Source organism: Cydia strobilella, chromosome 6, assembly GCF_947568885.1.
Source record: "Cydia strobilella chromosome 6, ilCydStro3.1, whole genome shotgun sequence".
Taxonomy (NCBI): domain Eukaryota; kingdom Metazoa; phylum Arthropoda; class Insecta; order Lepidoptera; family Tortricidae; genus Cydia; species Cydia strobilella.
This window is the reverse complement of record NC_086046.1, coordinates 1,304,919-1,322,976: the sequence shown is the minus strand read 5'-3', so window position 1 is coordinate 1,322,976 and position 18,058 is coordinate 1,304,919. Positions and strand designations below refer to the sequence as shown.

Below are 18,058 nucleotides of genomic sequence, written 5' to 3'. Positions count from 1 at the left end.
ATTTACAATATTAGTAGTGGTAATTGCTTAACAGTTCCAAATTTTAGGTATCTACGTAAAACGGTCTCTGAGAAAAACTCATTTAAATGATTTGCAAGACCGAAGTGATCCCATAAATGTTCCGTGAACAGTTTTGCACGGAATACTAAAAACGAAGTATACTTAGTAGCTCACGAATCGTTTTAGAATAAGTGATTCAATGGCCGTTTTGATACTTCTTCTCTACTCTTACTCTCTATCTTCCTGGATCTTTGAATAAATGCCCTTTAGGACATGTCAGGATATAGGGTGATGTCCGGACACCCGACCTTTGTATATTTAAATATGTACATATGGCATATGGATGGCCGGTGGGGCCGGAAGGTTCTGGAGTGGCGTCCGCGTACCGGAAGACGAACTGCCGGTAGGCCTCCAACGAGGTGGAGCGACGACCTGGCAAAGGTCGCGGGAATTCGGTGGATGCGAGCGGCACAGGATCGGTCGGAGTGGCGAGCCTTGGGGGAGGCCTATGTCCAGCAGTGGACGTCTATCGGCTGACATGATGATGATGATATGGCAATCATAATCACAAAATAAATCTTATATGTAGTACTCGTATAACCTACCCTAGTACCGAAGCGTCGAAGCGTGGTACATAATATTTATCGCTTATCATGTTGCAAAGGTCAACGGAGTAATGAAACACTCGTATTAGCAGTATCAAATATCGCTCTTGACAGGTAATTGATAACTACATAGGCTCTGTAAAGCATTATTTGTAAACTGGGAAGACTGAAGAGGGACAGGCAAAGAAGAAGACCTAGACACTGCTACAGTTGACGTCACCGACTTCTACTGTACCTACTGCTTTTTAGGGTTCCGTACCCAAAAAAACGGGACCCTATTACTAAGACTCCACTGTCTGTCTGTCCGTCTGTCTGTCACCAGGCTGTATCTCATGAACCGTGATAGCTAGACAGTTGAAATTTTCACAGATGTATTTCTGTTGCCGCTATAACAACAAATACTAAAAAGTACGGAACCCTCGGTGGGCGAGTCCGGTTTTTTAATAAATGATATAGGAGGCAAACGAGTAGACGAATCAGCTGATGGTAAGCAAAAACCGTCATCCGCGCCAGCCTTTAAGATGGGAGTACGTTCTTTTCTTGAAAGTTTGAAGCTCGTATCGGTCCGAAAATCCCGCGGGCGACAGTTTATTTTACAGTTTACCTGTGCGAGACAGGAAGTTTCTGGACATAAGCACAGTTGAGGACTCTTTATCTAAAGATTTCTAAAGATGAAAAGGTGTAGGTAATTTATAAACATGAAATAGATATCATACACTAAAGAAAACGTGACCAAGTCTACCTGTGGCTGAGGCGGGAATCAAACCCGCATCTTCAGCTTACGCGGCTTACGCCCTGACCACTAGACCACTCGGGTACCCGTCCCAAATTCTCTGGTGTAGGTATGCTATCTTCGAAAGGATAGGCTATAAATATTTCACAAAATAAGTTGTATTTGTTCCCTAGTTGTGTAGATAATTTGCTATTTTTGTCTTGATATTTTATTACAGTAAATAAAATAGTTATCACTAGATCATTGCATTGATTGCCCTCCGTTTCAGTTCGCTGGGAAAAAGCCGGTAGGTACGTTCAAACGGAAGAATCGCCGAATTTAAAGCATTTCCTAAGGATAAGAATATCCTTATCAGTTATTATCTTATTATCTGTTATCGATTCAACTCCGCCTTTAATGGGTAATTACGCTAATGGAGTGCATTACGAGTGCAATGATACATAGCTTCCTTAAGGCATCCTGTTTTATACGATGTAACTACCACGGAAAAAAGGTTGCATTTGGATGGCGTCTGCAGCTGCCTTGCTGTTGCAGCATTACTACATGCTGTTGATGCGAGCGGTGTCATTGTCAATTTAACATTGACAAACTACTTGGTGACGGAGGACTTGTGGGTCAAGTTAACCACGGAGTGGGAGCCCCAGGAGCCTAACCGGGGATCCGGCAGATCTCGTCGGCGATGGTGGGATAACTTGGACTCCTTTTTGAGAGGCTGGCCAGGTATAGCGCTTAACAGAGACGAGTGGAAAAAGAGAAGGGAAGGCTTTGCCCGTGGGACACAGTAGGCTCCTAAACTACTTGGTAAAATGTAGATGATTTCCATTTTCAGTACGAGTACGAGTTCGCCGTTTTAAAGTTCAACAAAACACCAGAAACTAGGGTTCTGTTGAACTTTAAAACGGCTAACTCGTCTCAACAATTATTATTATTAGGAGCCTGTAATGTCCCACTGCTGGGCAAAGGCCTCCCCCACTTTTTCCAGTCTTGCCGATCCTGTGCAGTCTCTGGCCATTCCTTTAAAAACCGGCCAAGTGCGAGTCGGACTCGCGCACCGAGGGTTCCGTACTTTTTAGTATTTGTTGTTATAGCCGCAACAGAAATACATCATATGTGTGAAAATTTCAATTGTCTAGCTATCACGGTTCATGAGATACAGCCTGTGACAGACAGACGGACAGCGGAGTCTTAGTAGTAGGGTCCCGTTTTTACCCTTTGGGTACGGAACCCTAAAAAGGAGTCTAACTCGTCTCGCCATCGCCGACGTGGTCTGCCAGATCCTCGAATACTCGAATCTGAAGAATAATTTTTGTTGTTTTGTTAAAAGTTGTATTACCTTATTCACTGGACTAACTTGGAAGTGTGCAGTTAAGAAAAAATAATCTTGAAACGCGTAAACCATTAACCATTCAAGTCAACATATGGCTATTTGTAAAGTTCAGTTCAGATATCACTTCACTAAAATCGATTAACAAATAACCTGATGCTATACGACCACACTTTTGACGTTGGCGAAATCATTATAAATTTTATGGAACCCATTTATTTCAAGAAGAAGAGTGAAATGAGAATTGAACGTTCTATATCCAAGAGCAATCAAAGATATATATACAGTGGTACTACGTAAACGAAATTAATAACTAGCTTAAATCTAAAATAGGCCCTTGAGGCATTGTACCAAGGATGCTGGCGGCATTTCCCCGCTGTATCGCAATGCTGATACGTTGTGCGAGAAAGCCGCCAGCTCTTCGGTCACCAGTTACGTCAACCAGACGCTTCGCGATTTCTGCAAACAACTTATTAGAGCAATTCATATTAGAACTGATATTTATAATTTGAATAAAATATTCAAGCGTATTAACTATTGACATGTGTAAAATTTCCCTTCAAGTGTGCAATAGGCTACGAAATTAATTTGTTTGTTTACATTATTTTTCACTTTCTAATTAGGTAAGTCCGACTTATAATCATGATAAATTGAGAAGATATTCTCTAAATCTAGTTTTTAACATGGATTTACTTAACTAAGGACTTTGTCTTAGTAAGCCAATTGTATTTGATATTTTTTGTACCAAGTACTTTGAGCTGATGGAACGATGGAGACCTTTTTACATGCCTCTATGCGATTAGACCGCTGCTTTACTTTTATTTTTACATTTGCAGCAGTAATGTCGCGTTGCAATACAATGTAGTCTCAATCCGAACGGTACCTTAAGGCTTCCTACTGTGTAATCATAGTAATGCAGCTAATATCAGTGGTATTCTATAATAATGTGCATTTATATCGCAAACATTAGGTCATTACGAGTTCAAGCGCATTCTATTCGGACTTACAAAGTAGGTTTTCCAGTTTTCGGCAACTTGCTGCGGTTGGTCTAGTGGTTATGCTTCGTTACGCGGGTCGGGAGTTCGTGTCCGGCCAAATATAGATTTGGCTAATGAGTCGTACAAAATACTGGTATATTACGTGGCAAACGCGGTACGAGAAGGTTCATACATTCAAATTGGTTGATGTGCCTCAAACAACTAGTGTAAATTTTATAGTATGACGTGCGTTCGCGTTTGCGTTATGTCTATTTTTGTATAAGATTTTGCACAGCGCGCCAAGCGGGACGTTTTGGAAACTCAATCCCAAACATAATGACACTTAACGCCAATACGTATCTTATCTTATAGTTTCTGGGGCCCTTACGGATACACTTCGACCCATAGGGATCTTTTGTGCAGTTACCCCCTAGGAAAGATCCGTCCGCTTCTCAAGAGCCTTCCCCACCATCTCCATATGCCGGATGATGGACCTTATGGGTAGCTTTTTGAATTCCTTTGGTACCAGGTAGCCTGTTCCAAAGTCCTTCATCCTTTGTCTGGCGAGGGCGTGTCATTCACACATAAGGTGTTCTATTGTCTCTTCCTCTTCGCCACACATACGACAATCGGTGTTGTCAGCGTGCCCCATCTTGGCCAGGATTCCCTTGACCCCGTAATGGCTAGTAAACACCCCCGTTATTATTTGGAGTTGCCGCTTGCTAAGTTTCCAAAGCTTTTTGCTCCAACCAGAGTCTACCCCTTGTACAAAGAGCTTTGAGTGCTTTAGACCCGTCAGACTGTCCCATTCTTCCTGGTGTTTGGTCTTAGTAAGGTCTTTGATAGCCGTTGTGATGGTTCCCTGTGAGAGCCCCACGAATGGTTCCGGACCTATAAGGTTGTTTGCAGATCCGGCTCTGGCAAGTTCATCTGCATTTTCATTGCCCATGAATCCCTCGTGCCCTGGGATCCACACCAGTTGCACTTTGTTTTGCCTTCCAAGCTTGTTCAGAGCTTGGATGCCATTGTATACCAGTCTAGAGTCCACTCTAGGCGCCTTGAGCGCTTTGAGTGCAGCTTGACTGTCGCTGAGAATATAAATATTCTTCCCTTGGGTTTGCCTAACTATATTCTCATGTGCACAGGCAATTATAGCGTATGTCTCGGCTTGGAAGACAGTGGCGTAATTGCCCATGCTTATGCTACTACTAAAGTCATTTGCATAAATGCCTGCCCCAGTATCAGAATCTGTCTTGGACCCGTCTGTGTACCATATGATGTCATTTTCATCAGACATTGGTGCTTCAAGACCTTCGGTCAATTCAGCCCTTGTTGGAACTTTAACATTAAAATTCGCAAAAAACGCAATGAAATTAATTAGTATGAAAAAGGTATAATCTAAAAATTTCATAATTTTAAGTTGCTGAACAAATGTTGATCAGTTTGAGGCGTACAGCCTCCAGTTCAATTTAATGCTCCTGTTACAGGAAACGTGTATAAGTACGCTAATGTCAAAACATGACAGAAAATGAAATGGTAAAAAATTTTGGGATTTACAGTTTAAACATTCTATTGAAACAGTGGTTTTATTAATTATGTGTGAATCTTATCTATTTGATTTTAAGTATTTTACTCATTCAAGCAAGCGCAAGGAAACGTAATTAGATGGAAATGAACAAATTGAATTGTACAAATTTGTTTAATTATTCATTTCACTAAGCAAAAAGTATAAGACAGAAGCAAAATCCACAACGCAGGCTTCGTCAATATAAACCAGCAAAAAACACTACACAATTTGTACACTGTGTACAAATAAAGTAACTAAATAAAATAAAATAAAAAACAAATAAAAATAGTTTATAACATTTAAAACTTTCGCGGTTTGAACACATTTTAAATCACATTTAGAAACGGGTCTATCGCGAATTTATTTTGTTACCTTTATTTACCGACGTTTCGACACAGCCGGGCTATGATGCTCGACTGTATAAATGATATAGCTGTATAAATGATGATAAAACTGACATTTTATCCAGTTTTGACGTCTTATCCACTTTTGACAACGATAGCCGGTAAATGATATACTGCATAACATGGTCGTTGGATAATATGTCATTTGTCTAAATTTCCACCTTAAAATTTGATGATAAGTGGATAAGTTAAATGATATATATGACACTTGTCCAGATTTATACATTTTTATACACTTTTGTCCACTTTGACAGCAATAGCCGGTAAATGGCTACGATTGTTGGATAATTAGACATATAGTCGATTTTTGACGGCTAGCCTTTGATTAATTTATCGTAGTGCTCACTGGGCACGATAAGTGGAAACACATGGACTTGAATACTAGAAGGGGATTTGAAATGAAATGAAGTGAAAAGTATTTATTTGTCAGAATATGAACATTGATGTGATCTTAAGTTAGAATTAATGCAAGTTCCATCATATTCTACCGTGAAGTTTGGTTTAAGGTCTTTTTGTGAGGATAGTACATCTTTCGTTTGTTCTGCTAAGATCAGCGAAAAAGACTTGTGGAATATAAATTGCGAAATATACCAGTTTTTGGAGTTAAATATCTAGACTTATGTATCATTTGAACCATGGGTTCAAAACAAAAAAAAATATCGTGAATGTAGAGCTGTAGAAAGACATTCAATGAAAAGTCGTTTTTGACTTATCGCTAAAACTTCCCTTCTTAGTAAAAAGACGTACCTATGTACAAAGCGTTACGAAGGTATGCACCTACTCCCTTTTGCCTGTTATGTTATGTTGTTACTTACTAATAGGCTCCATTCAAGGCAGCCTATTGTGACGGACGGGTAACTACGGAGCCCTACAATGAGCATGGCCCGACATGCTCTATGCCTTTTTTTCAGATATTCAGCACTTATGGTCACGGAATTAATTTAGACCAATCGCAATTGTTTTATTGTCTATGTCACCTATTTTGTGTGTTTTTTTTACTAGCCTATACATATATAAGAGTGTTCCACTGCTCGGCAAAGGCCTTCCCTCTCACCGCTATTTAGTCCTATCCAAATTGTCCAATGCACACTCCCACTTCTTTTCTAAATAAGTGTCCTGCCATCTCTATTTTGGTCTTCCTCTGCTTCGAGGTCCATCCTGTGGGATCCAGTATGTGGCTAGTTCGTTAATTCGGCCAACGTGCCCTGCCCAGCCCCATTTAGCCCACTTATAGCTTTGCGACCTTCATGCCCACATCCACAATACCGGTTTTGGATCGCAGTGCGGTGTTTATATGTAATATGCTCGGTTGGTCGGTTCTACGAACATCTAGCATGCTGCGTTCCATTGCTCTCTGACAAACCTTGAGTCTGGACTTTTCAGTTTCAGTTTAAGACAAAGTTTATGAATAGGTAGGATAGACATTCTGACCAGTTTATTTGACAAAGAATATCTGAATTTATACCAAATTGACCTGAATATCTATTCAGGTGCTGAATTTCTTAAAAAACAAGCGCACGTGTTGTCATCATGGTTTATGAGATACAGCCTGGTGACAGACAGACGGACAGTAGATTATTAGTAATAGAGTCCCGTTTTTACACTTTGGGTACGGAAACCTAAAAAGTAACCACGGAACCATATACATTGGACACACGTAGGGAACTTTTGAAATGTTTACGTTTCCCATTCGTAAAGAGCAAAATCCAACTTTCTTTATCTCTTTCGCTCATTACTTTTCATATGTATGTGGTGGTCGAAAATCGTGGGTTCACCCTCGGGTTGTGCTTTAGGTATGAATTTCGGTAAGGGTCCGTTTCATACAGACAAGTGGTTAATAAGGATATTCGCTGACTTTGAATATGTTTGACGAGGATGTATTTTCAAAATGGCATAAAATCGTCAAATGAAGGAGTTTAATAATAAATAATACTTCGTTTTAAAGAACATATTAACTATTTACTTAAATAAAACAAAATTGGGCGATATCGTGAGTATTTTTTGAGAAAAGTTATCTTAAAAAAGAAAAAAAAACGTTAAATGCTAAAAAATTTGCATCTTTGGTGACAGATTGCACAAAAACTATAAGTGATAGCACTGTGGTGTGTATAAGAGATTAATAGCAAATTTATTAAGGATCACTTCGTTTCTACACATTTTTTCTGTATCTTGAACGGTTTCCTTAAAAATTGAGAAAAACCGGGTTACGGGCCCGGGCCCGGTGGGGGGGGGGGGGGTGTGTGACGCAGAGGGGGGAGGGTTGATATATCCCAATTTAAAAAAGTCTTCCATTAATTATGCCGTAATTTTAGCTAACTTCCCTTACCTAATGATTGACGCGACAGTATCTCGCATAGATATATATATATATAGACTACCCGTCTTTCTGTATGAATTAAAGGGGGTCGGGTATTCTATGCCGTGACGAGATACTCTCGCGCCAAACATGTGCTAGCCCGGCTGTAATTAGTTTATGTAGCTTCAGATACCATAGTAAAAAAAATACAGCGAATATAAGTTTTTTATAGAAAACTTGTTTTTGCTCTATTTCGTTTACGTTTACGAGAGCTATATAAACTAATTACAGACCTAGATATACCTCATGTTATCGAATATGCAAGGTTTGATTAAAATCCAACACTTAGTTTTAAAATGAGAACGAAACTCCGCTTGTATGGGAAGGTGAAATTCGGCCGAGCTTGCCCGGGACTCTTAAATGAAGATTACTGTTTACATGGCGGAACAAAAAGTATCATTCATAAGATGAACATATAGGATAGCTTTTACCCCTAAAAGCATGTGCTAATAGGATCAGAGTCACATGTAAAAGCTAGTTACTAAAAAAAATACCTAATTCATGCATGTTTGAGAAAGATAGACGCATTTAAAATGGCATGGCGGTAAGAAATCCTGCTTATTCTGATACAGGCGTTCGTAGGGCTCTGTAGGAAAAAGATAGGAGGGCGAACCATTCGTTCAATCCATTAATTGTAATGCAATTATCAATGATACTACATCAGTTACTAGCGGCGATACTCCTCGCTCCATTTGGAATGTGGGGAAAAACTCGCACCGACCCTTAATGAAACAAGTTGGTCCAGGCTACAGCTATGTGTTTGTGAAGCTGGAGCTGGTGGTGTGATATTAAAGCGAACAGAGGCCTCGCCGGCGGGTTGCGGAGGCATAAGGTGGGGAACATCTTTGTGTTTACGAGTAATATGCGACTTAAGACCTCGGGATGTGAACACTCGCGACGAGTCAAGACAGTAAGGGGCACGACGACTCAGACAGAGAACTCATTGCATCTAACACCATAAAATAGTAACATAGTAAATGAGAAACTTATATCAAATAACAAACACAAACCACAGTATATAATTACGTATAACTAAACAATTCACAATTAACGTCTGGCACGATACTGCAGAGTCGATACTCTCTCGATGTGTGGTGCACGGTGCACCGTCGCGACTAGCGGCGGCAGCGGGGACTTGGTCGGAGCCGGAGCGCTAGGCCTCAGACGGGGCGTCGAAACGAAAGGGGCCTTACGGCAGGCGAAAGCCGGCACTCCAATGGGTAGGCCTAGTTTTTTACAGGCGCCTTCGGGGACATCGGTAAACAATGAATTCGATAGGGTCGTAATCGTAACACAATTTCAAACCGTAGCACAAAATTCTTACATTGCATATTTCCATTTTAAAAGAACATTTTTACATATATATTATATGATTAAAGTAGAATTTTACTACTGCTGTAATGCGACATGCTAAAGACGGTTAAATTTGAGGCGACGGTATAAAAGTTTTACTTTAATAAACGCCTTAAATAAACTCAATTAGAGTTTATTTTTCAAAAGCTTACACCATGGATAATTTTTAACTATCAATATCACATGTACATAGATAAGTGATAGGATGTCATTTAGCCAAATATTCATCAAAATACACTTTAAGTAAACTTGTTTAGAATTGATTTTTCAAAAGCTCAAACCATGGATAATTTATAACTGTCTATGTCATTTATACATGGATAAGTGGTAGAATGTGATTTAACAATCTATTCTTTAAAATACACCTTAAGTCATCGAGCTTAAAATTCATTTTTCAAAACCTCATCGCTATCATTTGTCACTTATACGTTATCCTCGCGACTTTATACCGAATTAAATCACTTATCAGATATGCCGTCTTTTCACTTATACAATGATAAATGAAATGGTGACAAAGCATCATAGCCCGGCAGGTTTCACTGGTCGTGGTCGCGGCTAACTGACGTCCCAGCAAAATGTCAAAACAGAGATTTGTGTGACGTCGGTAAATAAAGGTAACAAAATAAATTCGCGATAGACCCGTTTCTAAATGTGATTTAAAAATAGTTTACTTATTCAGTTTAAGAATTACTTAAGTTGTGTTTGCGCCTCTTTTTAAGTAGCAAATCAATGGTTTTATTTTGGTTATTATATTCCTTAATGATCTTATGTCATACTTCAATTCTCATAAAATATACTTTTTTGGTAATTACTCGTTTTTTTTTATACTACGTCGGTGGCAATCAAGCATACGGCCCGCCTGATGGTAAGCAGTTACCGTAGCCTATTATGGACGCCTGCAACACCGGAGATATTACACGCGCGTTGCCGACCCTAACACTCCTCTCCCTCGTTGAGCTCTGGCAACCTTACTTACCGGCAGGAACACAACACTATGAGTAGGGTCTAGTGTTACTCAAAAGTTACGCGCTTGTCAATACATTTCATACAATACATTAAAAATTCCGGTAGATAAAATTTGGGGCAGATATTCAGGAAGTCAATTTCAAGACATTATGTTAATACAAAAAGTTTTTTCAATAAAACATAATTGTATTACTTACTGTCAGTTAGTATGTTTAAATAGCTTGTTACTCAATCCCATAAAAAATACGTAGTTGAATGAAAAATATACAATTGTCATGTACTTAGACATAAACTTGATTAGTATCCCGTTCTAGAACAGTTTTGATAACTATGGAAAACGAATCCACGTATAGAAGCTACTAATAAAACCTAGTAAATAAATATACACACCTTAAAAGCATTTCCGCTACTTGTGCTAGGTATTTTAGGCACTGCACACACTAAATTCGCACAAACTTAACTAACACAACTTAATAGTTATTCGTCCGAATATACTTAAAGTCGTTGTAACACTGAGCCGTAAGAACAATTGTAAAAACTGTAAGAATTTACAATGCATGCGTTGTATTAGGAAATGTGCGAATGCCGACCGTACCCTTTAATGTATCCATCCTGTACATTCCACGCGGTAGAAAATGGGCGGGCTAAAATAAATATTAAAAACCTGATTCTTTCAAATTTGGACATTCTTGGGCTCATTCTACTCAGAATCGACAGCATTCTCCATCCTGCCATTAAAAAAAGATGTCCCAAAATGTCCTTTCCATTACATCACGTTTTAGTGTGAACAATTTTCTCGCTTGCGTGACGTAGTCACAGGGAGGACACGCTATACATCAAAAATCACTTGCGTTTCTATGTGTGAACGGCGCGTCTGTACACGCATCATGCGTCATAGTGTGAGTAAGTTGCTTAAAAATAGTACTGAGCGGCTGGCAAACGGCCGTCAATCTGGTGTCGCGGGGCGTGGTAATTCGAGTCGGAGCGGGGCGGTGCGTGGCCGTTCTGTATAATAATACTATTACTTATTCTGTGACGTAGTGGAATATTTGGAATATACAATTTTCATACAAATTTTGGGGAGGCTTTTTTTATCATCTGGATTGAGTATGCTCGTGATTCTGAGTTAAAAGAACCCAAAAACACCAGGATCTGTGAGAATCAGGTTTTCAATATTTAATTTAGAAAACGCCCAAATATATACTAATATGTAGTAATGGAACATATTTTAGAAACATCCAACAAAAAAATTGTGATATAAATTCACGTTTTAATAGTCGAAACTCGAAAGGTATAAGTTTAGTTTAGTTTAGGCAAGAGTTAATAGGTATCTCATAGGTAAGCGTGCTCCACCGTAGACCACATCATCACTTACCATCAGGTGGGATCGTGGTCAAACGCCTGCCTATTCATCATTAAAAAAAAAGTTTAGTATTTATACATAACTTTATACCTAACCTAGTTATCGTCATCTATAGTACCAACAGTACAAAAGCCTTATTGAGCTTGGGTACTGTGGGACTAGCTCGATCTGTGTAAGATTGTCCTATAATATTTATAATATTGTGTCCGCCGCTTCTTATAGCTTCAGAAATTGTTATCTATACTAATATCACAGAATAAGTAATAGTATTATCATACAGAACGGCCACGCACCGCCCCGCTCCGACTCGAATTACCTCGCCCCGCGACACCAGATTGACGGCCGTTTGCCGGCCGCTCAGTACTATTTTTAAGCAACTTACTCACACTATGACGCATGATGCGTGTACAGTCGTGCCGTTCACACATAGAAACGCAAGTGATTTTTGATGTATAGCGTGTCCGCCCTGTGCTAATATTATAAATGCGGAAGTCGGTCTGTCTGTCTGAGTGTTACCTCTCCGATTTAGTTGCAATTTGGCATTGAGATAGTTTGAGTGCCGGGGAAGGACATAGGATAGTTTTTATGTCGGAAATCATCCCTACAGAGAGTGAACAGGGGGGTTTAATTGAGAGATTTAATGAATTGCCTGATAATTGATGTCAAACAAAGCTTATGCTTAAATTGAATGTTTGCTATTACACTTTATCCAGGCGCTAAACTTACTCTAGCTGCTGTCACTGATTCCACGCAGTCGCGACGAAGTCGCGGGTAAAAGCTAGTATACCTATGTTCGACAAATGCTTTTGACTTTTTTTTTAATAATACTTAATTTCGATTTTTTTGTAAAAAGCACTACATTTCACTGCCGAAATAGCATTTGCCAAGGTCGTCCGTTTGAACTTTACAAAACTTACGCCTGCAAATGTCAAATTCCAACACGCGAATATTGCACTATTATTTTAATCGTATTTCTAGTGCCTTTTATCGAGGTCGTCCTGGACACGTCTTTTTAGTCTCCAATTTTATTAGAATCAGAATATGAGAATACAAGTAGTTTTATTTAAAAACCGGCCAAGTGCGAGTCGGACTCACGCACGAAGGGTTCCGTACCCAAAGGGTAAAAACGGGACCCTATTACTAAAGGCGCCGCTGTCCGTCTCATTGCATGTACCGTGACAGCTAGACAGTGGAAATTTTCAGAGATGATGTATTTCTGTTGCCGCTATAACAACAAATACTAAAAAGTACGGAACCCTCGGTGGGCGAGTCCGACTCGCACTTGGCCGGTTTGTTTTATATGTGTGTATTGTGGCAAACGAATATAGTATTTTATACAATCGTGATATAATAGAGAGCTTTTCAGTCGAGTACCATGTTTAAGCAACGAAGCTTGCTGAGTTGCTTAAGTTAAGGTACGAGATTGAAAAGCTTGATTATGTCACTATTGTATACAATACTTTTTCTACGAGACAAAAAAATATACTTTCAACTAGTAGAATCATATACTTAAGTAAACAAACCAAAAGTATACAGCTAAGATACGCGAGCTGCCGCGACCCGCGATACCTTCATACTCGTACGCGCACCGGCCGCCGGGCCCGGCGCCCCCGGCGGGTTGGTCAACGACACCTCCTCGTATCGTAACTCATGAGACCCTGGTACCTGCTCCGCGCTAAATTCAATTTTAAGACAGTTTTTTTCTCGATTTTGGCCACCGTAGCCTATGGAGACTAACAAGCAACGCTAAGCGGTTTTCGTAGGATATGGATGTTGCTATATGAAGGGTGTCACATGCGCGTTTATGACTTATGAAGCAATTGTTGGCCAACCAATCACAAAGCAGATACGACGCAGCAGCGTGTTTAAGTAGACTAATTTGCATTGAATCGAGTCTTCTTAAACAAGAAATATTTTACTGAAATGTTTTAGTTCTATTTTCAAAATTTTTATAATTGACTAAACCGTATCGATAAAATTCTTATGCTCGAGTCGGAAGTGCCATAGACTATCCAACGTTGAAAAGAGTAAGGTTGTAGTGTTGCATGTGAAGTCGTAATACACAGATTATACTCGACGAGTAGAAAAAATGGTTTATCTATCTATGTATCTATCTATAACAATGAACAATTTTTTTAACGAATTTTCTCCTTTATTAGTATTATCCTTGAGTGACAAGGAGTTATATCGAACTAAATAACATTGCATCATGTCTAGGACACGATGAATTTGTACTAAATGTACTAATTATCTAATTTCCTATGCGATTACAAATTGTGAAGGACATGCGTGTTAATTAATTTTCCCGAATAAATCCTACAGTGTAGCTTTCACGGATCAAACGAAGGTCAATGACCTCATTAGCTGACGATTTGACCCCAACAAATTATCATTCGCGCGTGCAATTCGCTTGTACTTGTCCGTACATGTACTGGTGCGAGCGAGCGAGGCGCACGGGGAACAAAATGGCATCATTTTTGTTTCAAAGTGTAAGTTAATTTGAACTGGCCGCCAGATCACAGTGGTTTCAGTTGTTTGTCTTTCTTTCCGTATGCGCACGCGACGCCTCATAAACACTGAAACGGTAATGCGGATAAACATGGATATTTACTTCAGTCCACATGGTTTAAAGACTAGTTGTAACATGTTTTTATAGGTTAGAATAGAATATAAATTTATTCGTAAGCACAAACACAAGATAAATTATAACAGAAAACATAGGAAGGAGAAAGTGCCCCGAAATGGTCTCATCTCAGCGTGATGCTGGCGACATCCAGCGCTGATGTTCCGATGAGACCTACCTTTATAAAGAAATTATAATGTCACTGATGCGTGATTTAAAATGTGAAATCGAGTTTAAAATATTTTACGTTGTTTACTTATGTAGTTACCGCATTTTAGACATAAAATTTGTCCTTTTAAATGGACATTGGGATTGTAGAAGTTAAGGTCCACTTATACGCTCGTTACTATCCATAGCAATCCATACTAATATTATAAATGCGAAAGTGTATCTGTCTGTCTGTTACCTCTTCACGCTTAGACCGCTGAACCGATTGAGTTGAAATTTGGTATGGAGATAGTTGGAGTCCCGGGGAAGGACATTTTTATCCCAGAACTCATCCTTTAACGGGGTGAAAAGGGGTGGAAGTTTGTATGGGAAATCGATAAAAAGCAGATTGGATAAAAATAAGCTACCCAAATAACTAACTCCAAGCAGACGAAGTCGCGGGTAAAAGGCAGTAATTATATATAGAGATAACTTACCACGAACACCGTTCGAAAGTTCGAAAATTGCTTCTTTTTCTATTACTCCAATAAACGCGTGACAGAGATAGTTGCTCAAAATGTACTAACTTCGATTTTCACGGTTATTGCCCAAAGATCCCGTACAGGGGATGAAAATCGTCCTATTCGTAAATCGTAAGAAGTTATTTAAAATCCACTGAAAACTATCACTACATAGTAATAAAACAAAGTCGCTTCCTGCTGTCTGTCTGTCCCTATGTATGCTTAGATCTTCAAAACTACCCAACGGATTTTGATGCGGTTTTTTAGGGTTCCGTACCTCAAAAGGAAAAAACGGAACCCTTATAGGATCACTCGTGCTTCTGTCTGTCTGTCCGTCTGTCACCGTCTATTTTCTCCGAAACTACTGGACCAATTAAATTGAAATTTGGTACAAAAGACGGACATGTAACGTAAACAAATTAATTTTAGACATGGGGGCCACTTTTGGGGATTAAATGATAAAATTAAAAATTAAAGTTTTTCAAACTATATCGTGTTATATATCAAATGAAAGAGCTCATTGTGAGAATCTCAAATATATATTTTTTATAATTTTAGGATAAACAATTTAGAAGTTATTTAAGAAAATAGGCAAAAAATGACCGTTCCCCCTTTATCTCCGAAACAACTGGGTCTAAAATTTTGTAAAAATACACAAAATAGATCTTTACCTATAGATTACAGGAAAACCTATTAGAAATTGCAGTCAAGCGTGAGTCGGACTTAATTATCCGATCCGGTTTTTGATCCGACCCCTACGGGTTTTTTAAAGACATTTCACTCATGTTTCACATAAAAAATACATTGTTTAAATTGTGTAATGTACGGAACCCTTGGAACGCGAGTCCGACTCGCACTTGGCCGGTTTTTTTTAATAGATAGTGATTCAAGAGGAAGGTTTATATGTATAATACTCGCGCTTGAAGGGTTCCGTACCATTACGCAAAAAACGGCAAAAAAATCACGTTTGTTGTATGGGAGCCCCACTTAAATATTTATTTTATTCTGTTTTTAGTATTTGTTGTTATAGCGGCAACAGAAATACATCATCTATGAAAATTTCAACTGTCTAACTATCACGGTTCATGAGATACAGCCTGGTGACAGACGGACAGACAGACAGACAGACGGACGGACAGCGGAGTCTTATTAATAGGGTCCTGTTTTTACCCTTTGGTTACTACTATAAATAAAAATTATACACGTTACAATATTTTTCGAACACTGAAATCGTTTCAGTAACACATCACTCACCTCAATCGTTGCGTTCGCGCGTAATACATGTCCGCCAGCCGCTCGGCGCGGCGCCTTCTCGATCACTGCTTGCTTGCTCGGCGTACGCGCTGCTTTCCACGACTATGCCTATTCGACATTAGACATCCACGTGATTTGATATTCATGTTAATACCTATAAGAAAATCTTTAAAAAAGACTAAGGAAACATCAGAAGATCAGCGCTGGAAGTCGGAAGCATCATGCTGAGATGAGACCATTTGATGGCACTTTCACCTTTCTATGTTTTTTCTGTTATCTGGCTGGAAGTAGCCGCTCAGGATCGCGACAAATGGAAAATTGTTCTGCGAGCCCTATGTCCCTAATGAGGGATCACATCATCATAATCATGTTTTTTCTGTTTAGTTTTTTTTGTATATTTTTTCTTCTGTGTTTTGCTACGAATAAATTATTTCTAGTGTTAATCCTTAATCACGGAACAATGGTGATTGGAAGGCGTGCGCGGAGCCAACACGTAGAGACCCTTTTGACACTTTAATGAAATGTAAGGGGTATACACCGAGAAGTTTCTGTTTTTTCTTTCTGGTCATTTTAGGGTCCCGTTTTTACCCTTTGGGTACGGAACCCTAAAAATGTCCAGAAAGAAGAAACAGAAACTTCTCGGTCAGAACCTCTTGTGTAACATTCGATATAGTGACGTGATATACGCGTTACCGTAAAGTACATATGGGATAAGTACTCGTATTGAACAGCGCGCCAAGCGGGACGTTTTGGAAACTCAAACTATACAAAATTAGACTTAAATGGCACCGTGCGAAGTACATGGTAGAGGTAAAGAAAACGATCGCAGCGCATAAGGTGGTAAAAATTGACAACTACGGATTAGCGTCTTTAACATTTTCATACTATATAGTTATATGGGTCGAAATGGAACTTTAATTTACGATTACTCCTGAGATATTCATTTAAATTGTATGGTGTAAGGGACCATTGTAATCTGTATGAAATGCTTAATATAACTAATGTATTTAATTTAATAATTATTGACATTGTATCCGTGTAAATAGCTTTGCAAATACCATACTATGAAATCTTTTTGTAGAAGATAAGAATGGGTATAGTAAGTTATCCTTAAAAGATAGACATATACCATCCCGGACTTTTTTGTAGAGCAATGAAAGAGAAATCTTTTCACCATACATTGTTTTGTTATATCTCAAACGGGTTGGGCAGCGTTTTATTTTCGTCATATTTCAACCAATTTACACAAAACCTTAACAAATTATACGCCTTAAGCTTCCTCAAGAATCACTCTATTCATAGGTGAAAACCGCATAAAAATCCGTTTAGTAGTTTTCACTGAAATTATTACGATTTACTTACTCTCGCTTAATAGTTTTGACAAAATACAAGCCTATAGTTGCAACCGCTGTGTAGCGCTGACATCGTGCACGGTCCCAATACCCGTGCGTGTTGGAGGGACTATAAACTGTGTACATTGAAACTTCACGCTAAATAAAATGCTGCTCTATACAGTTCACATACGTTTTCTTGTGCATTGTAGGTTTTGCCATCTTGTGGGCTACATTGGAAGCTTAAACTTGACATTTACACTTCGCGCCAATAAACAGAGCTGTGCTGCCCCCTACAGTTAATGCACGATCCCTACAGGTTGCTACAGGATTTTTATCACACAGCCACAGAGACAAGAGGCTAAGCAAACTTAGATTTATATTTGTAGGTACAGGATATGCCACAACAATGGACATGTTATAAAAGTTAAAGAACAACATGCACATATTACAGACTTGACTGATCTCATCAAAGAAAGTACTTATGATTCGGTCAAATTATATGGTTCAGAAAAACTAATTACATGTTACTTA

At 39.0% G+C, this 18,058-nt stretch overlaps 1 protein-coding gene across 1 annotated transcript in view; it reads right to left on the bottom strand.

Annotated features, from left to right (window-relative positions):
- The window catches only part of LOC134741941 (uncharacterized), a 29,236-nt gene extending 12,939 nt beyond the window's left edge, over window positions 1–16,297 (bottom strand). Inside the window, exon 1 of the mRNA XM_063674825.1 lies at window positions 16,194–16,297. Within this exon, the coding sequence (XP_063530895.1) occupies window positions 16,194–16,222 (29 nt within the window). The 5' untranslated portion in view covers window positions 16,223–16,297. The remainder of the gene's footprint in view (window positions 1–16,193) is intronic.
- Window positions 16,298–18,058: the final 1,761 nt, after the last annotated feature.